The sequence below is a fragment of the Tenrec ecaudatus genome, chromosome 9 (assembly GCF_050624435.1).
Source record: "Tenrec ecaudatus isolate mTenEca1 chromosome 9, mTenEca1.hap1, whole genome shotgun sequence".
Taxonomy (NCBI): domain Eukaryota; kingdom Metazoa; phylum Chordata; class Mammalia; order Afrosoricida; family Tenrecidae; genus Tenrec; species Tenrec ecaudatus.
In genome coordinates this window covers 127,367,668-127,390,864 of record NC_134538.1, presented here as the reverse complement: position 1 = coordinate 127,390,864, position 23,197 = coordinate 127,367,668, and the positions used below count along the sequence as shown (strand labels likewise).

The following is a 23,197-nucleotide window of genomic DNA, read 5'->3' as shown; positions in this document are numbered from 1 at the left end:
GGCTTCGCGGAGCAGCCTGAAGCACGTGACATCCAGCCACGGTGTGAAATGCCAACCCCATGCAGTCGGGGCCCGCCGCACACCGCTGCGTGATCATTCCTTATGAAACCTCGAAAATACAGGTCCCAGATGGAAAGCGCCAGCTGTGACTTTTCCTCCCCGCCCCCAGACTTTCCGGCCAGCCGCCATGCTGATCGAACGCTCGTCTGACTTTGGGAAGACGTGGGGCGTGTACAGGTACTTTGCCTACGACTGTGAGAGCTCATTTCCAGGCGTTTCCACGGGCCCCATGAAGAAAGTTGATGACATAATTTGTGACTCCCGATATTCTGACATTGAACCCTCAACGGAAGGAGAGGTTTGTGTTTGCTTTGTAATGGCCTCCTTGCAAAGGGACCTTTGGATCGTTGCAAACATGCCACTTGCGCTTCTTTCTGTCTCTTCGTAGGTGATCTTCCGGGCGTTAGATCCTGCCTTCAGAATAGAAGACCCGTACAGCCCCCGGATACAGAGTAAGCTTGTTTTAAAATCAAAGCGTTGATGGGCAGCAGCGTCCAGGAGGTACTGTCCTCATCGCCCTCCGCAGAGTGGAAATCTTAGGTGCTACCCCCCCACCAGCGTCGTCTTCCTTCTTCAGGACCCCACCCCACGCCCTTGCCATGCATACTAACCCAAGTCCTCCCTGCTTGGGAGCAGCAGGGGTCAGGGGAAAGACTGTTGGGCTTCCCGCCAGCAAGGTGAGCAGGCGAAAACCACCAGCCGCTCCGTGGGAGAGTGTGGTTGGAGTTGAAAGTCCTCACTGGTCGGGAAGAGCATGTGGAATTGTTAAAGATTGATAAGTACTTGGGTAATGTCTGTGGTCATAATACTGTATTTTATTGCTCGGTATTTTCTTGTCTGGATGAAGCTGTTGTAACAAAGTAGCCCCCGCCCCAAGACAGTGATTTGAATAAGATAGATGTTTCTGGTTCCTTTACAAAATTATGCAGAGGGATTTCCAGCGAGCTCTGGTGGCGTCATGAGTTAAGCATTGGACAGCTAACTGAAAGGTCAGCAGTTTGATCTCACAGCTCTTCCACTGGAGAAAGCTGTGACAGTCTGCTCCTGTACAGGTGTACAGCCTCGGAAACCCCATGGGGACGTACCTCTCTGTCCCATGAGTCCGCCTTGCGGCACTTCCCACCACTGGTTCCCTGGAGTTTGCCAGGTGTCTTCTGTCTTTTACGTCTTTGTTCACGTTTCCTCATTCCATCCTGTGGGCAGTGGCAACCTGGAGGGCAAGCAGATTCCCTCTAAAGGGGAGACTCGGAAGCTGCTCCCCTCTATTTCTGCACGAGGTGGTGGGCAGTCTCTCTAGCCAGATGCCTAGGCACTGGGCTTTGTGTTGGGCGTTCTCATTGTTCAGGGAAGATGGGGAGAGATCCTGTAACCATCCTGTAGCCATGCTCAGGACAGCGAGGGCTGTATGTCCGTTTGACGGATGACTCAGCTGAGGGTCAGAGAGCTCTGGTCACAGGTGTACGGGGATGGGGCTGTAAATGGCAGAGAGAGATCTTGGCCCCTCCCCCCCTCTATGTTCTGAGCCTCAGGCCAGAGCTCTCTGGGGTCTCACAGAATGAGATTTTGATTTGGGGAGGCAGACTGTGCAGCGGCTGAAAGAATGGATTTAGAGTCAGACCTGGCTTTGTATACCGTTTTTCACTTATTGTGGCCAGGTGATCTTCAACAGCAATTAAGGTTATCCTACACCCCCACCCCCGCTTCTTTCTGTCTTGAGCCATGGTGCCTCTTCTGTAAGATTAGGAATTTTGCTCTTAGCATCATTCCGGGGTGGACATGTGTTAATAGATGCATGCCATCTATCAAAGTGCCTAGCACATAAAACCCCAACTCACTGCCGTCAAGTAGATGACTCACAGTGACCCTACAGGACAGGGTAGAACTGCCTGTCAGTTTCCAAGACTCTTTAACAGGAGTAGTGAAAGCTCAGCCTGTCTCCCAAGGAGCTGCTGGTGGTTTCGAACTGCTGACCCTGTGGACCACAGCCCAAATCGTAACGACTACCGCCACCTGGGCTCCTCACTGCCATCGAATGATTGCTGACTCAAAGCAACCCTCTGTGGGTTTCAGAGTCTCTTAGAAAGCTCAGTCTTTCTCCCTGCAGGGGAGCTCCTGCTGTTTTCAAACTTCAGACCATGCGGATCACTGTCCATCGTGCCATCAGGGCAGAGTCCATGCAGTGCTCAGTCCATGGAAGCCGCTGCTAGTTGTTGGCGTTGACGCCATCGCTGTGCATAGGTCTTGAGCAGTGATCCTGTATGCCCGCGTGCACAGACGGCCTGGCCGGCCTCCTCCCCTGCTCTCGTGCAGTCAGTCCGAGGAGGAGGGGCTGGCCTGGTTTCCCCACTGCCTTTCTGATAGTAGGTGCTTGGCTGTATAACCAAGCCCTTGTGGAATGCTATGAAGCCAGGAAGAAGTCCAGGGAATATTTCCAGCAAAGTGCCCTTTCCCCGCTTAATTTTACACCTGACCCAGTCTCTGGTCCATAGTTCTCCCCTTGCGTCTGTCACAAAACACTTTTTAAAAAATTTTATCATTCCTCATTTTATGGGGAGCTCTTACAGATGTCATAACACTCCATAATTCAAATAGGTCAAGCATAGTTTTACAATTGCAACTACAATCAGTTTCAAAATATTATCTTCTCGAACTCATTGATATCAGCTCCCATGTATCCCCTCCCTGTCCCACCCTTCCCCCCAGTCAAACAGATATTGAATGACGTGTCCAGTCCACTGCCAGCTTCTGAGTGACTCTCAAAACCCCTTTGGGAGAAGTGCCCATGGCAAAGTCCCCCTTAGTACCTTTACAACTACGTCGCCATCTCCTTTTCAGGAGAAATTGGTGAGCCTTGAACAGTGTGTTGCCTTTGTTATCCGGTGTTCCCCCTGGTGGGTTGGCTTGGGAAAGCCTGTTTCTGCACAAAGGAGAATGAGTCTATTCTAGCCGGTCATGCCTTGGGTTTGCTTGGTAAGCAAAGGAACCATGTCGTGTGTGAGGTCCTCGTTGGCACCTCTGAAACCCACTGCAGAAGTGAACTTCCCCTTAGAGCATCAGTCTGCGTGAGAAGCTGGCTCGTTATCTGGGTGTCGTGCACCATGGAGGGGGAAAGTGGTGGGAGCATATTTGCCCTCTCTGCGAGCTGCCCCAAAGATCAGTTCAGGGTTATTAGCCACTCCAGCTGCTGGTCAATAGACGCTTGTGCTCGCTTTTGTGCAGCAGATCTGGGCTGGCCAGGGGGAGATGTTGGCATGCTGAAGGCCTATTCAGCTAAGTAGCACCACGGTTTCTCTGTCGCCCTTTTGATTTTGCTGAGTGCCTAACTTCAATGCCTGGAATGTCTTGTCAGCCCACAGCCGTGGCTGTAATCATAGCTGTAAGGTCTGTGGTCTTATAAGTATTTAAAATGGCCTTTGGGTCTTTGGAACTGTCTGATCTATTCAGGTCACTACCCCCATTGTCTTGGGCTGCAAATCATTAGCACGCATCAGCATAACTGAAAATAAAGCTGAGAAGCAACGTGAGGTTTCAGAGCCTTTTGGCTTCCACTTCAGCAAGAGCAACTTGGTGATGAACGAAAACACCAGTGGGGAAAGTTGAGTGGCTCTTTGTCAGGTGACTACAGACTGTAATAGATAGTCCAAGTTCAGGCCAAAGTGGAGGTCGGCAGACCTAGACCAAGGAAAAGTAAGATCAGTGAAACTGACCCACAACTCACTTATAGGGGGAAAAAAATTGCCCCGACTCCCTAGCACTAAGCTCCTTCATCCTTAGACCGTGAAAGTGACTTTGTATAGCTGTCATCAAGAATCGTCGAAGGAAATGTTAACTTAGTCTCGTTGGATTGTAGCTTTTCTGTGGTGTTAAATCTATTTCAGTAACTTAGATTTCCTTACAGGGGTGAGACCTTTCAGGTGGCTTTATCTTCCTCACCAGCAATAGATGCCGCGATTGCTCTGGGAACCAGGAGGCGCTGCAGCTGTGGCAGTCTAGTCTAAACGGTTTCCCCACTTCCAGCCCCCCCAGAACACTGGCCGCAAACAAATCACCGTGAAACACACTTTAAATCTAATTAAACCGGTGGTCATGGCCACGGGGAATGGCCACGTGATGTTATGCTCTAATATTCCGGTTCGCTGCTGTCACGCACGGCCAGGCCGTCCCATAAAGAGAGATGCCATTATGTCATTGCACGAGACCTCCTCTTTGACCGGACTTCTCCTCCTCTTGATGCCCATCCCAGATCTGTTGAAGATCACCAACTTGAGAATTAAGTTCGTCAAACTCCATACCCTGGGGGACAACCTTCTGGACTCCAGAATGGAGATCAGGGAGAAGTACTACTACGCCGTGTACGACATGGTGGTTCGAGGCAACTGCTTCTGCTACGGCCATGCCAGTGAGTGTGCCCCTGTGGATGGGCTCAGAGAAGACGTGGAAGGGATGGTAAGCCCGCGCCTGTTTCCGCATTACACGGGGGGGGGGGGGGGGGGGGTCTGAACAACCAGTGGCAGCCTGTCTGGCCTGAGACTTTTCATGCTTTTGAAGGGTTTCCGTTTCCCAGATGGACATCTTGCCCCGCGGGGGCTTGGTCCCCGATGTTCTCGTTGGCAAGTCTCTTGGAACACGAGAATGTCGGGACTGCTCATTTCGTCAACACTGTGTTAGCTTGTGGAACTTGTTGCTAAAGTTGATATTTTAATCAACACGGATTAAACGATTGTGTAAACAACAATCCGGTTGCCTTTACGCACGGGGAGATTAGAAACCACAAAATCCAAGCCGTCCCGCTGGGAGGCATGAGTCAGTCCCCACCCTGAGCAACTGAAATGTCACCCAGCCCCAGCAGATGCGCCTCAAGATCAAGCAGACTTTGTTTCCATCTCCTTTGCTTCAGAATTCCATCCCTGCCCCATCTGTAGGCTGTGTTTTCTAATCTCGTACCTTTTTTGCAAACATCCTGGATTTGAATGGTTTGCCAGGTGGGTAGCAAGTTTTGCGAGTGCTTGTACCAGCCTCTCGATGAATTCCTAGCTACTGATAGAATGTGAAAACCAGACAGGACTTGACAAGGTCACCCAAACCTGGCCGTCCAGATCGGAGGAGACCAGGACCAGCGACTAAATAATTTGGAAAACCCGAAAACCTCAAAACACACTGCCATTGAGTTGATGCTGAGCTGTGGGTTTCCGAGACTGCAGCTCTTAAAGGAGTAGGGAGCCTTATCTTTCTCCCGCGTGGTACTTGGTGGCGCTCTGCAGGCCGAAGCATAACCCGCAGCGCCACCAGGGTCCTGCTTTGCCACAGGGAAGATCAGTATCCGATATTAAGTGGGACTGGACTCCAGCTCTTGAGACTCCCCCAGTGTTGTTGTTGTTCCCACCAAACGTACATCTTCCTTTTCACTTTTCTGACCAAGTTTATTGTAGATGACGTAACACTGGCCATTGTATGCATCCCAGTGGGGCTAATGACTGACACTTGTAGCCATCATCCTTGCCTGTTCTCAGAAGTTTTCATCATTCTAAACATGAACTCTCTACCCATTAATTACTCTGTTAGATCGCTCGTGGGACTGATATACCTACCTCAGTCCTTGGCTTTGCGCGAGAGAGAATTCACGCCGAAGCCTGGTTTGTGCACCAAGTGGGTTTATAGAGGATAGAAGCCGCACAAATGCGTGGGACTGTGGCCCTGCCGTGCTGCACTGTGTAGCAGCCCCAGGGAGAGAGGGCCAGAGAGCAAAACTTCTGGCTTTTCAGGACAACGCCCCTTCCTCCCTCCCTCTCCCCCACCCCTTAGGAGCCATGCTCCATAAACTGGTTGACCTCATTGGCTGAATCAAATTCACCTGGCCTAGATGGGCCAATCCAGGTCTACCACCTACCTAGGTGTCCCACCCCTTCCTGGCGGGGAGCTTGATCCTAACAACTCCTTATCACCCCTCCACTTCTGATCTGCTTTCTGTCTCTGCATAATTGTCTCCTCTTCAGTGCCTGGCTGCTAGCTGAAAGTGGATAGTTTGAACCCACCCCCGTGCGTCCACAGAACCAAGGACCTGGAGATCTGTTCTTATTCGACGGGCAGTTGGTTCTGTTCTGTCCCACTCTGGCATAGAGTGGCTGTGAGTCTGGGGGTCAGAGTTGACTCAGTGGCATACGACTGTTCATCTCGGTAGAATTAGACAGTCTTTGCTCTTTCCTTCGGGCTCTTTCACTCAGCATGACGTTCTAAATGCCCATTGATGCCGTGGCATTCCTTATTTTGGCCAAATCATGTTCCGACCAGGAGTCCTGCTGGCACCATGAGTAGTAAGCGCCTGCTGCTGGCAGTAGGGTTGGCGATTTGATGAGCGCACCAGCTGCTCCATAGGACAAAGACGGGCAGTCCGCTCGGTCAGTGATGAGAACCTGGGGCATCCTGAGAGGCAACCCTTCTGTTCTTTCTCGTGTCCTCGAGATGAGTCAGAATTGACTCATCATCAGCGGGTATTAATAGTTCATTTGCTGCATCTTGTTTGTCTGGGTCTCCCTTCCTGGTGAATCGTGTTTTCGGCTGGCTTACTTACCTGTCAGAGGTCAATATCCTGGACTAAGCAGGTGCCGGCTTTAGTATCTGTAACCCTCTTGCAGCATCGGCATTGCCGGGACTCCAGGTAGATTTGTTTTTTTTTTGCGTAGGTACAGTTGAACGTTTAAGAGCCTGAGGAAGGGCTGTGTCTCTAATCCTGTGTTCCTCTGGGAGAATCCGAGAGAGGCTGCATTTACTTTGCAGTGTAATCAGCCTGGTGCATCCTGCAGCTCGCAGCATGTTCTATTGTTTATTCCGAGACCACAGAGGCTTGTGGTGTGTGCTTTGGAATGGCTCTCCTTTCTGTGAAAAACCACCTTGTAATCAGGGGATTTCCGCCTTTGCTAACTGCACTGATGACTAGGTGGGCCCCGGGTGGACCTGTCTGCCAGTTCCTGAATTCCCTTCTGCAGCGCGCAGTCGGAGCCGGGTGCTGGTGCACAGGCGCATTTGTGGGCCCAGAGTACTCACCTCTCACGGGGACGCCTCAGGGTTCATAAGCATGTGACAGGATTCAAAGTGGTGCCCCAGGGACCCTTTGATAAAGCAAGCCCGTCTGTATCTTCTGAGATGGTTCTGTTTCCTGAAAACAAAATGAACACACACACAAACGCCCATGTGGCAAATGGCTAATTTTTTAAAATCTCATTTTGGTTGGAGGTTTTTTTGTGCTGGCCCTGAAGTTGAAGCAAAGTGAATAACTGCCTTTGTGGTAGGTGGGGTAGCAATAAAACATGCAACTTGGCTCCCATCTGATGTGTGTGCACTTCAGCATAGATTTCTTTTACCCCAAAATATAGGTACATACAGATTAAAATATTAAAATGAATTCCATATTTTAACATTTTCTGCATTTTGTGCATCTGGGGTCTTGGGAACTTGGTTGAAATGTTTGGGGTGTCTTAGGTAATGAGAGCCCGCCAGAGAAGGGGCGAGCACAGATTGTGGGGGCCAGGGAGAAAGGACCAACTCAACAGAAGGAAATCCTCACTGGAGATCCGGAGCTAAGGCTGAGCGGTGCTGGAGGTTTCCCCCCTGCTTGCGGATCAGAGCCGGCCGGCCGCATCTCCCTTAACCTGGGCTCCATCTGGCTTTGTAACCTCAGGTCCACGGACACTGCATGTGCAGACATAACACCAAGGGCTTAAACTGTGAGCTCTGCATGGATTTCTACCACGATTTACCATGGAGACCCGCCGAAGGTCGGAACAGCAATGCCTGTAAAAGTAAGTCTCCGTAGCGGGCACTAGGGCCGGTCGGGCTGCCCGGATCCGTTTTCTGACTAGAGCGACTATAATAACAGTGCGCCGTGCTACCGAAGGGGGAGGGATCAAGATGTTAGTCTTCTCCTAGCCGTGGCCTGCTCCTCCTAGGAAGCCAACCGTCCCACTGAATTCAGTTCAGCCATGTATTCGGTGCAGACGCTTGCTCAGTCAGAGCCATGTGCTTAGCCCTGGGCTGGATGCTTTGACAGTGTGAGTGAAAACCCGAGACTTTCTCCTTGACTTGGTCCTTGTCTTTAAAGGAAGATGATGGGGGAAAACGAAGGGAAGTATGGCTTTGAAGATCAGTACGGTCTAAGAGGTCCATAGACCTTAAGAGTCACGGGGCCTTGTTTCCAGGGCAGCTCCGATGTATCCATCCATGCCAGGGTTCTCTGGGCAGAGCTTTGGTTGGACACACTGCCATTCCTCCCCACAAACAGACACCCTGCTGTTTCCCTCTCCCCTAGCCCTACTGGAAGACTCTTGTAGAAGTTCAGAAACTCCTGAAGATTGCTCAGGGCTAGCTTAGGAGGTAGAGATCTGGGGGAACTGGTCTTGGGTAAATAGCTGCCATCCTTCAGGGAAAGAAAGGAAGAAGGACGGAGGAGAGGTCTGATAAAAGGAACAGGAGATGAGGGACATTCTTGTGACCCACCCAGAGCACTTACACTGGGAAGTGATTCCAAGGTTGAAATTCAGCCAGTGTGTTGGGGACAGAATTCTGCTAGATACCAAAGATTCAGGAGTGGTTAAGACTCTGGCCTTCCTGGCAGGACATTCTGCTGCAGGGGGAGGGCAGTCCAGTTGGGAAGGCTTGCACCCAGTGCCCGCATGAGGGCCAGGCTGAGCTAGGAATTGTTGTGAGCAGGGAGGGGGGATCCAGGTGGTTTGCTGGCTGAAGAGATGATTGACATAGGTTGGAGCAAGGTGACTTTGCCAAGTGGGTGAAAGAAAGCCAGGGCCGCCGTCGAGAAGATGTCTGCTCGATGGACATTCCTTCCTACTAAAGGTCCTGGCATAGCAGGGGGTGGGGGGTAGTGGTCATAGAGATGGGAAGCAAGGGGCTCAAGGCCCTCAAACCCATGGTCCTCCAAGCCTGGAGTCCAACCTGACTTTGCCAGGAACCTGTCACCCAGGAAGTCCTTTGAAGGAGCCCCACTCTGTGTGGGGTCCAGAGGCAGGAGGTCCCGCCGGTAAGTTTTCTGGGGAACCTTCCCAAAGGTTTTCCTGTTCTTAATGCTTCTCCAAGGAGGGCAGATCATTGTACTTATTTCATCGAGGTCACGCTTAGAAAGTGTCCGGCCTAATTGAGCGTTCAATGAGCGTCTTCAGTAGACAGACCCTTTTTCATCCGAGTTTGCTGGTTAATTGCCTTTGTGGCTAAAGAGTAAACCCTTGAGTTTTCTGAACCGTGGCCTCCCTCCTTCCGTGACGCGCGCTCTCCTGCAGAGTGCAACTGCAACGAACACTCCGGCTCCTGCCATTTTGACATGGCCGTGTTCCTGGCGAGCGGAAACGCCAGTGGGGGCGTGTGCAATGACTGTCAGCACAACACCATGGGGCGCAACTGTGAGCAGTGCAAGCCGTTCTACTACCAGCACCCGGAGAGGGACATCCGAGACCCGAACATCTGTGAACGTATGTTGGGGCCCATGGCTTGGATATTGGTCCAGTGGAATGGGCTGATTGTTAGTTACACCTCCTTCTCGCAGTTTCTAAAGAGAATCAAACCCAACACTGTCATTCTCGTTGCTGCGTGGTATTCTGGGAGTGGGATTAGTTGGGTTTTCAAGCCTCCTTTAGTAACAGCCTCTCTGCCTCACACTGTTTCCTGGTGGTGATAACCCGGTCCTTTCTGTTCTTAGACTGTACCTGTGACCCAGCTGGCTCTCAGAACGGGGGCATTTGTGACAGTTACACGGATTTTTCTGTGGGCCTCATCGCTGGCCAGTGCCGGTGTAAATTGTACGTGGAAGGAGAACACTGTGATATTTGCAAAGAAGGCTTCTATGGCCTCAGTGCAGAAGATCCGTATGGTTGTAAATGTAAGTACGTTTGCTACAGGCGCTGGGGTAGACGCGTAGGTGTGTGCATGTAACTATTTCACATTGTCGTAGATGCATAAACCATTTGTGCATTTCGACGACTTCCACTCACGTGGCTGGTGTTTCCCCACCTTCTGTGTCTTCAATAAAGCTTGCGCTTGCAACCCCCTGGGGACAATACCTGGAGGAAATCCTTGTGACTCGGAGACTGGCTCCTGCTACTGTAAGCGGCTGGTGACAGGACGGCGCTGCGAGCAGTGTCTGGTGAGTAACCCTCCTCACCTGAGCCAGCTGGTGATGCTCTGAACAGAGGCTGCATCCTGCCACTGCTTCTGTCCTGCCTGTTCAAAGACGAGTCGAAACCCATAGACCGGGACTACTGCTTAATCGTTTGACAAAATGTTCACCATCACTGTTAGAGAGGCAACTGAAAACCACAGTGGCATGCCAGCTTTGCCGATTGCATGGGCAAACCTTTCGTAAAATTCTGTGTAACATTCGAGATGGCACAGTGCGCTCTGCTGGTCGGTTTGTCCCTCGGAAGAAGTGTTTCGTTGAGACATCATAGTAGCTCTTGGAAATGTGCCCCCTCCCTTAGCCACCCCTCCCGCTGTGACCCACTCATCCCCTTCTGACATTCCGTCATCCTGAACCGATCACGAAATTGGACAAAGATGGTGTAATCAGCAGACGGTCCCTTGCGAAAGGCTTGGGAGCAACATTGGGCAAAGAAGCCCATCTGGGGACCTCTTTACAGCGTGCAGGTTGGTTGCCGTCGAAAATGGCCGTAACATGAGGAAATGCTGATGCCGTGATGGGAAGGGAAGAAAACAAAACGAACCGAGCCCAGGATGTGTTAGGAGCTGATAGTCTGGAGGTGGGGAAAAGGCATCAAACACAAACTCCGGAGGGAAATCCACCACAGTAGTCACAGGAGTCTTCTGGGGGGAGTAGTTACGGAGCCATTGAAAGCAATCTCTCTCTCGATTATACCATTTTTGTATTGCTTTTTTATTCGGAGGGGAAGCTAGTCGTTGGCCCCAATCGGTGCTCTGGGCCCAGTAAGTAGGGTTATTTCCCTCCTTGCCATCCTGCTGAGAGTCTTACAGTAGATTTCTGGAAGTCCGATTTAAATTGGTGAACCTGCTCATTCAGCTCAACTCTGCTGACTGCCATCGAGTCCGGGCCCTCAGCATCCTGGTGTGCCAGGGCAGAGCTGCCCCTGTGGGTTTCCGAGACTGTAACTCCTTACGAGAGTCAAAACCTCCTCTTTCTCCTTTGGAGCCGCTGGCAGTTTTGAACTGCTGACCTTCAGGTGTGGTTAGCAGCCCAAGGTATGACCACTGCTCCACCAAGGCTCCTTCTCTCTGCTCATTAAAACCAAAAGAACTAAACTCCCTGCCTTTGAGTTGAGCGCGGAGAGATCTCTGTCCCTGTGCAGAGCCTGCCTCGCTTCCTGTTAGTTCTGGCTTCGAGGCTGCCAAGACTCTGATCTCTCACCTTCCACTTGCAAGAATTTCTCTGGCTTTCTGTGGTGTTCCCACAGAGGTAGCTGCTACGGGGTTTGCCTCCAAGGGGCTTGCGACAGACGAGTTTAGAAGAGTGTACACATCTGCCAACTGTTTGCCAAAATATTTGTAACTGTAGGTTTAATTTGAATGAGGAAAAGCGGCATCTTTATGTCTTGCTCCTGTGAATGATCAAAAGAGATCTGTGTGCAGGGCAAACAGATTACTCTGTGGGCTGGCGTTTTCAGGCGGTTAGAGGTAACCTGATCTGGCGCTAGGGACCCCCAGTGTGGGCTCTTTATTTCAGGGTACTCATCCCTTTAGTTAGCTTTCTGCTTTGATGGGGAAAATGAATGTTTGATGGAACAATCAACGCACGCCATAGCTTGTTTCTCGCTGGGTCTATTGTGTAATTACAGGAACCTACCTTTAGATGTTTAATCTTTTATTCTGCAGCCAGAGAATTGGGGTTTGAGCAATGATTTGGATGGATGTCGACCTTGTGACTGCGACCTTGGGGGCGCATTAAACAACAAGTAAGTGGCAATTCACCTAAACTCTTACACCCAGACTCCACGGAGTCTTCAAGACCTCAAGGGAGAAGTATGATAAATGGCTTTTGTTTTCCTATCTGTCTCAACCCTTTATTTAAAAAAAAAAATCATTTGGTGACTCTTAGAGCTCTTAGCATAATATGTACATACATATATACATTGTGTTAAGCACATCTGTACGTTTGTTGCCATCATCATTTTCAAAACATTTTCTTTCTACTTGAGCCCTTGATATCAGCTCCTCATTTTCCCCTCCTTCTTCTACCCCCCACCCCCAAACCCTTGGTAATTAATAAATTATTACTATTTTATGTCTTAACACTGACCAATGTCTCCCTTCACCCACTTTTCTGTTGTCCATCCCCCTGGGAGGGGGTTATATGTAGATCATTGTGATCGGTTCCCCCTGTCTCCTCCCACCTTCCCCTTCCCCTCCTGGTATCACTGCTCTTCTTGTTGGTCCGGAGGGGTTTATCTGTCCTGGATTCCCTGTGTTCCCAGCTGTTATCTGTACCCATGTACATGCTGTGGTCTAGCCAGATTTGTAAGGAGTCTCAATGTTTCAAAGCAGTTTCTCTATCCCAAGAGTTGGCTTTGAAGTATTCTAATAACTTTATAATTTTGCTTTTAACGTTGTTGCTGTTACTCATTTTTATACTTTTCTGTATTTTTTAACTGATGGAAGCCATATATGCTTATTGTTTTAAAGATATTTACACATACTTCTACAACTTATTTTCATCTGGAGCTCTTGGCTCAGGCCAGCATGTAATTATCTACCTCCTTCTTTTAAAAAAAGCTGTTTGGTATTCTAGTGCAGATCTCTGGTGGCGAGTTGGGCTGCGCCCTGCCAGGGCAACAGTTTGAAAACATCAGCCTGTCCAAGGGAGAAAGATGAGACTTTCCACTCCCTGAAGGAGTGACACTCTCAACAACCCATGGGGCCCTCCTCCCCTGTTCACAATGAAATCCGAATTGACTCTGTGGCGATAAGCTTGATCATGTGACAGTACCGTGATTTGATGACTTCTTTTTACTTTCTATAAGTTTCATCATAGAAACCCGTGTAGATGGTGTGCAGATACGTGCGCAGTCCCAGGCCTGCAGTTGCCACGTCAAAGTACTTGTGCATTTTTATGTTAGTCGCGACTGTTCTGCAGAGAAATTGCTCTTGTCTCTTTTCTTTTTTAACAACCAGTTCCAAAGTAAGTTTTGCCCGTTCCATCCACCTAGTGGTTGGCGTCATCAGAGGTTCTCTTTTTTGCCAGTCGAAAAGATCGAGTCCTGTTTCAATTCATGTAAAGAATTTCTCATCTTTCTTATCTCCCAAGTCCGTAACTGCAGCTCCCATACACTGGTTTTCAGTTAAAGTGCGCTTGTGTTTCTTGAATCGGTGCAGCGGGAAGCTCTCCCAGGATATTCAGCTGTGCGCCCTTGGCAAGATGTAAAACTGGCGGGGAGAGGAACCACCTTTGAGTCAAAGGGAATGAAGGGCTCTGTTTGTTACTGGCTCCGAGTCAGAACATCTGGTAAAGACAGGGTGAGTGTCTGCTGAGAGAGGAGACAGATGCTTCCTTGCTGCCCGGAACCTGCCCCGAGAGGACAAGCTGGCTCCTGGCCTCCTGGATTCAAAGTTTGACTCTCCTACAAGATCAGTTCCCGGTATTGAAGCACCCTGCTGGGAAGGCGTATTTTATGTAGAAAGAGCTTGTCCTCTTTGGCCTCCTTATTGGCGTTTGTTCTGGCCCGGCTCGTGGAGAGGACTCGGGATGGCACGAGGCCTCGGAAAGCCCAGAGCGAATGTCTGTTCTTAGACTCCCTCCAGAGGAAAGACGGGTGCGATCACTGCGTAAGAGCCGGCGGAACCACAAAGCTGCTCGCCCCGTCTTCTCTGACTTCCCTTGGCCCCTTCCAGAACGCATACCGATTCCGTTGCTACTTGATCCGCACGCTTAAAATCCTGGGTTGAGTGGAAGAGGCACCCACGATTGTGCATACCGCGTCCTGAATTCCGCAGCGTTCGTGTTCCCGTGCTTTCTACTGCACCCTGCAGAGCCATTTCTGTTCTTTGCACTCACGTCTGTTTTTCCATCTCACACTTGTGCCTCTCTCAGAATCCGCAGACCTCCGAACGTGCCAACTCAGAAAGTTTGCGAGGCAGAAGCATTTCTTAGAATGTTTGAAGCACATCTTTTTTTAAGGAGGTTTTTTCAGGAATAGTTAGGAACAGATTTGCGTCTTATCAAATGCTCTCTCTGCCGCCATCAAGCGAGCATATGGGGTCCCCTCCTTCATTTTGAGGATGTGCTGAATCACATGGATTGTTTTTCTACTACTCAGCCAGCCTGGCAGATTTGGTCTGAATCTCACTTGACGGTAATGTCTTATTTATTATTTTTTTATTACTTTTACTGGGGACTCTTACATGTCTGATCACGATCCATACATCCATCCATTGTGTCAAACACATTTGCACACATGCAAAAGCAGATCTTTTAAGCACGATTGGTGAGATGCCCAATCTTTAGGCATCGTCATTTTCAGAATGGAGAGAGGTGTGTGTGTAAAGATCTCCGCTAGGCTGGAGATTGTACACCATCTTCTGGTGCTTTGTGGTTTCCCTCCAAGAGAAATGTCTCTACTTTCCCCTCTAGGTGACAGAGGCTAGCTCTCCTGAAGCACTAATCCTACTCGGCATGGCCCGCAGGAAGAATAAATGACTTTTTACCAGTGGATCTTCCTGGCCTTTGGCTTAGACACATAGTAGACATTGGGGAAATGCTGCTTGAGATGAATGGTCTGGAGAACAAAAGATTTTAAGAAATCTGTGCTCCTCCCCCGTGGCAGCCAAAGCCAAGTGCCCCACACACATGCGGACGTAGACAGTAGAATGTGTTGGTTCACAGACTAGAAGGCCAAGCCTGCGCAGCAGCAAGGCCAGGCAAGATCTCCCCAGGCGTGCCTTGGCTCAGTGCCACAACTTACCTCCGCAGACACACGAGTTCTTCCTTCTTTCCTCTTGTCTCTTCTTTGTTTTAGGAACACCTCCCTCCCCCCCCCCCCCCCACGCCAGCAGGGTCTCCGAGTCACTGATTGCATCTTCAGAGACCCTGTGGGCCAGGGGGCAGGACTTCAACGTAAAGTTCACGTGTTTTGCTTATTGGGGTGTTAGAAGAATATACTAAGAGGATGATAATCTTAAGTATTATATATATTGCCAGCTAAGCTAAACTTGAATATTTGAAAAAACAGGAAGAGCTAACTAATTTGAATAATGAATTCAAAACCGGTTACTGAAGTTTCCTGCCTAGTGGGGCCCTTTCAATGAGTAAGTACAAGCCCGTGGCCAGGATTTCTATGTAAATGCCACTTGTCAATGTTTAAACTTAATGAGACAATATAAACCCCTTTATAGCTTCCTATAAAATTAATGCATTAATTAAATTGCAGACTTTCATTTCTGGCTTGCAGGCTACCTAAAAAAAAAAAAACAAAAAACCTTCCTGACGGCCAGTCCCCAATGCTGTCTTTGTCTCGGCATCACATAACCACTGTTGCTCCTGGCCCTGCTTTCATTCTGACTTGCTCTGCAATTGAACGTGTTTAAAAGCCCTCTCTCTGGAGGGGCTGTGTCCTAGTGCGTGTTTGTTTTATCTCCCTTTGTTCATAGTCAGCGGGCCTTGTATGTATGTCCTCGGTCAGTGAGCAAGTGGAGTTGATTATGCTTTGAAACCAGAGCAGAAGCTAATAGATGTTTTCCTCAGGGTGATTGTGGTGCATCCATCCATCCTTTGCAGGTTACCATGGAGGAGACACATACAGAACAGAACCCTGACCCTTTAGGATCCTGGTGGTGGAGGGAGGGTAGGAACAAGTCATTGTGAAGCCAGCTCTTCTTTGTAATGAGAAATGACAGCAGGGATACCAGTGTGAACAGAGTGGTTGCTTTTCATACTTTATCTGATAAATCATTAAAAGACTCTTTGAAGAGTCTTAACTTTTCTCTGTGACTAAGTAATTAGGTAGAAAACATCTTGGTAAACTTGATTTACTTACCTAATTATTTAGTCATAGCGAGAAGTTAAGACTACAGTATTTTCCGTCCTCGTTTCTATATAAATTAGACAGTTTTCCTCCCAATGGGTTTCATTTGTCGACTTATAAACCGTCCGTGGGTTTACAGTGCAACCTTGGCCTCATGTCCCTGGTGGCGAGGGGAGACGACAAAAACACCTTTGGGTGAAGCCATAGCAAATGATCTCAATGTGGCGGCTTAAAGAAGCACAAAGCTCCAGGTCGGAAGTCCCCTTCACTTGATGGAGACTTGGGGGCCAGCAGCCGGCATTTCTTGAGACTCGGTGGGCCTCAGTTTCCTGCTCATTTGGGTTGTCGGCAGAAGCCAGAGGGAGGCGGCCGTGTGATGAGCCTGCTGGTTTCTTGCTGGCTGTAGGCAAGCCCTGGCCCTTTGTCCCCGCCGTGAGCCCTCTCCCTCCAGCGTCTGCGCCAGCCATGGTGGGTGGCGTCCTTCTCACGGCACATCTTTCTGACCCACCATTTCAACCTGCCTGGTCTACGTTTAAGGAATCCTGTAATTCAATCCAGCCCACCTGGTTAATCCAGGATAATCTTTCTCTCTCAAGGTCTAATCATTTCTTCAAAGCCCTGTTGGCCATATCAGGTAAAGTACCCAGAAGTCCCGGCGGTGGGGACGTGGCCCTCTTTGGGACTCATTATTCTGTCCACCACAGGGCTTCTCGGCCGTGACTCTTCCTTACTGACTCGGTGTCTAGAGACAGGGTACTGCATGGTGGGAGCAGCTACAAGGGGGTCACTATTTCTATGAGCCATGACTTTGGAACACAGGAAAGAACATGGCTTCTAATAAATCCTTGTGCTCCCTGTGGAGGAAATGGAATTGGAGCTTGGTTTTCAAAGGTGATTCATCTTTGAAAGATGAGACCGGTGGACAGGGAGAGCCTTCTAGCTGCAATGGAGACATGTGTGCCTGTGGCACTTTCAGGGGACAGACACCCCCAGACCACTGGCTCCGGTCTTCTGCGGTTTTCCTCTGACTGTTTATCATGATTGCGTCTGTCTGCCACAGGCTTGGCAGTTAGCATTCTGATGCTGGCTAGACAGCGTCCCTCTGTTCTTTAAAAATCCTTCTTTAAGATAAATCCCATTATCTCTACGGCAATCCTGGATCTTGCCTTTCTGGCCCCGTCTCTGTTTACATTCCTCGTGCCTCACCCCCTTTTGCTCTGGTCATCGCCCGCCTCTCGTGCCTGTGCAGCCCCTCTCCTGCGTGCCGGCCCACCTCTTCCATCCAGCCTCTGTCTTCCCGGTCAGGGAAGCCCTGCCTGTCTGGACACCCACAGTGCTTTGCTTATGGCTCTCTGCCCTGATCTGTTGTGTTAGTCAGATGCCTGATTGTTTATCTCCCCAATTAGATGACACATCTGCTTTTCCTAAATAAATATTTCATTAATTGACACCCCCCCCCAATTTTTCTTTGTGTCACTTGGACAAACCAATGGACTTAGCAAGGAAGTCACAATGGGTTCAAGAGGCAGTTTGACAGTGGAGGAAACTGAGGGCATCGACACCAGGAACACCACTTCCAGGGCCAGTGTTTGCTCAGGAACTACCTGCAGGAGAGTGAGGAGTGCGGGTGGGCGGGAAGCAAAGGGTCGTGTCAGGAGAGACGCAGCTGCTTGTGGAGGCTGGGTTCTGGAAGTTGCTGGCAGCCAGGCAGAGGCACCATGACTGGCCCTGGCACATAGGCAGAGGCAGGGGTGGGCCCTTGTGAGGTGATGGATGCCGTGCCATGGGAAGAGTGGACTGGCAGTGATGGGTGGAATTGGCAGGACACAGAAGAGAGATAGGTTTGAAGTCAGTGTAGGACAGTGGTTCTCAACCTGTGGGTCTTGACCCCTTTGGATGTGAAAAGCGAGACTATAACTCTTTATGGGAGTCGAAGGCCCATCTTCCTCCCTCTGAGCGGGCTCAAACTGCCGACTTGTCGGATTGCAGTCCAGTGTGTTACTACGCCGCCTCCAGGGCTCCTGGGACAGCAGCCGTGGACGTGGGGAGGAAACACCTTAATTGAGAATCCTTCTGAAGGACTGAAGCTTGGTCCTTGAAGATAAAGGGAAAGGAACGTGTTCTCTTCCCTCCCATGAGGAAATGTGTAAGTTTGCTGCCAGCAGCAGGAGCAGAGTCAGCCTTGGGAAGAGCAGTTCAGGGAAGATGGAGCGCAGGCGGACAAATCTCGGGGCTCCCCCCTGAGAGCTGGCTGTCAGTGCCACGAGCTGTCGGTCTGAGGGCCATGGGGCTGCAGAGCCTCAAGAGACTGAGCTCACTGGGGCACTGAGTGTTGGCGCCAGGCCTATCACTGGCAACAAGCCAGTCTAGACCCGAAGGGATTCCTTTCAGGGGTCAGGTTCTCCTCATTAGAGTTGTGCTATAGGGAAAGGGCAAGCTCAGGAGTCTGCCTGGAGCTTTATCCTCCTCCCCCTCAGTGACTTCTTCCTGGGTTGGCAGGTGAAGAATCTGCTTGTTGCCTTCAGTGGTCCTCTGTGTTTGGAACACTGGTTCCCCCAGCCAGCATCTGCTCGGGAGGAAAGAAGGATTTTCTTTGATCTGTTTGATGTTAAGTTAAACGATCTGATGTTTAAGTTTCCATAAATGGCTTCTTTCCCTTGGCTGACTTCGGCACTGGCTGAAGGGATGTCTCCTGTAGGACAGTAAGGGCCCACAGCACTCAGGGAAACACTTCCGCTGGACCGTGGCAGGGCTGCCTGGGGCATTTCTCAGAAACTTCGGGGGCGGAGGGTGGGCAAGTCTTCCAGCGAGCTGTAACTTGCCTTGGGTGCTTGCTTTAAAATGAACTTTGAACATGGGAGTCCGCCCGTGATCCCGAACTGCACCTTGACTTCAGTGATGTGAAAATACACGTGGGTCACTCAGCTCTAACTGGTCCCCAAGGACGCGTGGCTCTTTGCCAGGCGAACTAGGGTGAAGGGCATTGGGAAACACGAGCAGAAAGGAACGCTCGGGAAGCCGTTGCCCGGGGTGTTTGAGGAATCGCATGGAATGTTAGGCAGAGAAGGGCCAGACCCTGGAAGTCGTGATGCCAGGGGGTGGTAGTGCAAGCACCCCGAGGTTGTCTTCCACCCACACTGCAGCCAAGAAGCCCCAGGGGCCTGTTCCAGTCGTTCCCGCCTGGGTCTCCGTGTGTCCAGCCCAACTTGATGGCAGCAAGCTGGAGTTGCATTTGGTCCTGAAAGATCGGAAGCCGCCGTGTGGAGGGCGGCGGTGTGGGTACTAAGTAGGAAGACTGGCAACAAGGATCCCAGTTGAAAACCCGTTCCTACCACTTGCTGTGAACCCGAGGGAAGTGGCGCGTTCGCACAGACCGTAGAAGGAACCGAGGTGCACACGCGGACTGGTTCGCGGTTGGATGGTGCCCGCACCTTTGAGCTCTCGGGCTGAGTTGGCTCAGTGCCTTCACCCCGGGAGAGAACATGGGGGAGAGGGCGCTGGAAGGTGTGGCCGGGACTGTACTGATACCTTGATATCGGGGGCCCCTGGGACAGCAAAGCTAGAGGGGTTCATTTGAGAACCCAAACCGAACTTGGCGCCATCAAGTCAATCTGGAGCTGTCCCGGGGAGCTTTCTGTTTTCAATCCTTTTATTGGGGGCTCGTACCTCACATCCAGCCATTGTGCCGAGCACATTCGTTGCCATCTTCATTCTCAAAACATTTGCTTTCTACTTAACCCCTTGGTATCAGCTCCTCATTTTTACCCCTCCTTCCCCCCTCCCTCAGGAACCTTTGATAATTTATAAATTATTTTGTCATGTTTTACACTGTTGACGTATCCCTTCACCCACTTTCCTGTTCTTCCCCCAGGGAGGAGGTTATATGTAGATCCTTGTAATCGGTTCCCCCTTTCTCCCTCACCTTCCCTCTTCCCTCTTCCCTCCTGGTATCACCACTCTCACTCCGGTCCCCAGGGGTTCATCGTCCTGGATTCCCTGTGTTTCCAGTTCCTGTCTGTACCAGTGTACATGCTCTGGTCTAGCCGCATTTGTAAGGTAGAATTGGGATCGTGATAGTGGGAGAGGGAGGAAGCATTAAAGGACTAGAGGAAAGTTGTATGATTCATCGTTGCTACCCTGCACCCTGACTGGCTGTCTCCTCCCTGTGACCCTTCTGTAAGGGCATGTCCAGTGGCCTGCAGATGGGCTTTGTCCCCAATCTGCACTCCCCCTCGTTCACAGTGAAACGATGCTTTGCTCTTTGATCCCAGGGAGCTTTCTTGGCTGTCCCCTTGGTGGAAGCAGAGCTCTTCAGCAGCACTGGGGGGTGGGGGTGGGGGTCAGAGGGCCGACCCTGAGGGTGGTCACCAAGGGCAAACCTTTCGACATCCAGGAGCGGGGAGATGGTCTTTAAGGAGTTAGACACTTGGATGTGAGGCCAGAAAGCGAGATTGCGGTTGTAAAAACGATCACCAGAGCAAGAATGTTTGTGATGTGGATGCAGCTTGAGGGAAGCAACGGTGATGGAGAAAAAGGACCAAAGAGAGCCTTCGGGTGTCGTGCTTCGGGGTTTGAGATCGCTGTCGTTCAGGCGGTGTTTTTTCCACACGTTCTTTTATTGTCTGGAGGAAATTCGAGCGTTCTCCGACACTCTCCCCAGCTGATGCTCCTGGCAGGCCGGCATGCTGGGAGTGCATGTCCTCGTGTGTGTGGAGCACTCAGCTGACCGCCGGCTCTCTCTCCCTCAGCTGCTCTGCGGAGTCCGGCCAGTGCTCCTGTCGACCCCACATGATCGGCCGTCAGTGCAACGAAATGGAGTCTGGCTATTACTTCACCACCTTGGACCACTACATCTACGAAGCAGAAGAAGCCAACTTTGGGCCTGTATGTAGGGAAGTGCTCGGCAGGCTGGTAAAGCGGCATCTTGTGGGTGGAGCGCTGGCGGTGCCGTGGTTAAGCACTTGGCAGGCCGGTGGTCCAAACCCACCAGCCACACGGCTCTGTCTGCGTCAGTAGTGATGGCAGCCTGGACCCCCCTCTGGGGCAGTTCTACTCTGCCCCAAAGGGTCATCAGGAGGTTGCAGTCTGCTGGGCAGCAGTGGATTTGCTTTTGGAGGGCGGGGGTGGTGGTTTAATGTTGTGTGCACACTTCATAAGGAAGCCCCTTGAGGAGCACTTTTACAGCTTTTGTCTGTGTTCAAGATCATGCTGTTTGCAGAAAAGCGAAGTAAGCTTGCAGGTAACCAAAGTGAACCTAGAGCTCACAGGTGGACCTTGGCACATTCCCAAATAATGGCTTTGGTGTTTGATCATCCTGTAAGGAAAATGCTTCCCCTCCTCTCTCTGCTGGAACTGCTCCGAAGCTGTTGGTGTAGCGTCACAGATACTCAGGGCATTCTCCCTGTGTCTACTGCCGAGCCGCACAGGAGCCCCGGTGGCACAGTGAGGGCACACTCAGTGCCAACCAGTTCAAAACCACCAGCCACTCTGCTGGGGAAAGTTGCGCCCCCTGCATCCAGGAAGATGAAGTCTGAGAAAACCGTACGGGGCAGTTCTCCTCCGTCCTGTTGAGGTGCTGTGCTTGGAATCGACTCAGTAGCAGTGGGGATATTTTGTTTTGATTTGGTTTGTTTTGCATAACACACTATCCTGAAATTGTAGGGGCTTAGAACGTAAGCCTGTCTTACAGTCTTGCGATGTCCCATGAGCTTCCTCGCAGCATGGTGGATTCAAGAAAATGAGACTCCTTGCACGGCATGGAGCGTCTGGAAGGGAAGAAGTAGAAGCTGCCAGGTCTCTTAATTCCAACGGGGAGGGTAGCGTAGGGGTGGCACCTCTTGGATGTGTGAAGCAGTAAGCACAGACCTAGAGTGGGCAGTTACTGGCAGTCATCTTCGCAGACAACCGACCAGGGGTATTTCTCGAACAAACGCACCTGTCTGCTTCAGTGAGGCCGTTCAGATGGCTGGATTCACAGTGGCATTTCTTCAGCAGTGAGCTTCGATCATACCCGCCCTCTTTGTGTGTCCCCGGAGCTGGAAACGGGTCCAGGATGGAGACGGGCAGAAACCCACTAGATGCTGGACTCTCGTGGCCATTGAGTCATTCTGGCACTGGCAACCCTCCAGGCCAGACTGGAACTGCCCCGGTGGTTTCTGTGGCCGCCCTTTTTCCAGAAGCCTAGCAGACGGCCACCTCTCTCACAGCTGGTCAGCTGGTGGGTCCACACAGCTGACGTTTGGGTCAGTCACTGAGCACTTAACCACTGGGCCGCCAGGGCTCCTCAGATAGTTGATTGAAACTCACTCACTGCCATCAAGTCGATTCCAACTCGGCCACCCTAGCAGGCAGACTCAGACTGCCCCCGTGGGTTTCCGAATCTTTACGGGTGCAGACAGCCTCCTCTTTCTCCTGCAGAGTGAGAACCACTGACCCTGCGGTTAGCACCTGGATTGCGTAGCCCACTCTACTACCGGGCTCTTTCGATCCTGGACGAGCCTTGTGGCACGTTTGGGAAACACCTCGACGCTCATAGGCTGGCTTATTACCACACATTTGGGCTCTCCTCTTCCTTTATGCCAATCCCCCTGGGGATAGCCTAGGAAGTGGGGTCCTCCACTCCTCTCCCCAGTGAGCCAAGCCTGCCCCATGTACAAGACTACAGAGAGAGCAAGAGCCTGCTTTTACATTCCACGTTTTCAGTCTACTAGCAAAGAACCTGTGACTCCAAAAAGAGATAGCTGTCCAGCTCTCGACATCTGGGTGACTTGAAATTTCTTCGACCATTAGAATTAGTTGAATTCCATCTCCATCTCGCCTGTTGCTCTTGCCCTCAGGAGGTCAGCATTGTGGAGCGGCAGTATATCCAGGACCGGACTCCTTCCTGGACTGGAGCGGGCTTCGTCCGAGTACCCGAAGGGGCCTACCTGGAGTTTTTCATTGACAACATACCTTATTCCATGGAGTACGACATCCTAATTCGCTACGAGCCCCAGGTAAAGAAATCCCACGGGCTGCCAGGAGGATTGGGGCTATTACTACTCACTGGCGTGCTATGTTTTTGTAAAACTTGGAGGCCGCCTCAGAATAGGTCACCTTCTGGCTTGCTAACCTGCATCACAGAATTTAAAACATCTGTTTTCCTTTCATTT

The 23,197-nt window shown here is 50.8% G+C and overlaps 1 protein-coding gene across 2 annotated transcripts in view; it reads left to right on the top strand.

The window, feature by feature from the left end:
- The window catches only part of LAMB1 (laminin subunit beta 1), a 68,220-nt gene that overhangs the window by 12,068 nt on the left and 32,955 nt on the right, over positions 1–23,197 (top strand). For both annotated transcript variants that reach the window (XM_075558556.1, XM_075558555.1), the window contains 10 exons: positions 170–358; positions 449–512; positions 4,304–4,506; positions 7,736–7,856; positions 9,345–9,533; positions 9,761–9,940; positions 10,092–10,204; positions 11,905–11,984; positions 20,795–20,930; positions 22,883–23,041. In XM_075558556.1, coding sequence (XP_075414671.1) covers positions 170–358; positions 449–512; positions 4,304–4,506; positions 7,736–7,856; positions 9,345–9,533; positions 9,761–9,940; positions 10,092–10,204; positions 11,905–11,984; positions 20,795–20,930; positions 22,883–23,041 — 1,434 coding nt within the window. The remainder of the gene's footprint in view (positions 1–169; positions 359–448; positions 513–4,303; positions 4,507–7,735; positions 7,857–9,344; positions 9,534–9,760; positions 9,941–10,091; positions 10,205–11,904; positions 11,985–20,794; positions 20,931–22,882; positions 23,042–23,197) is intronic.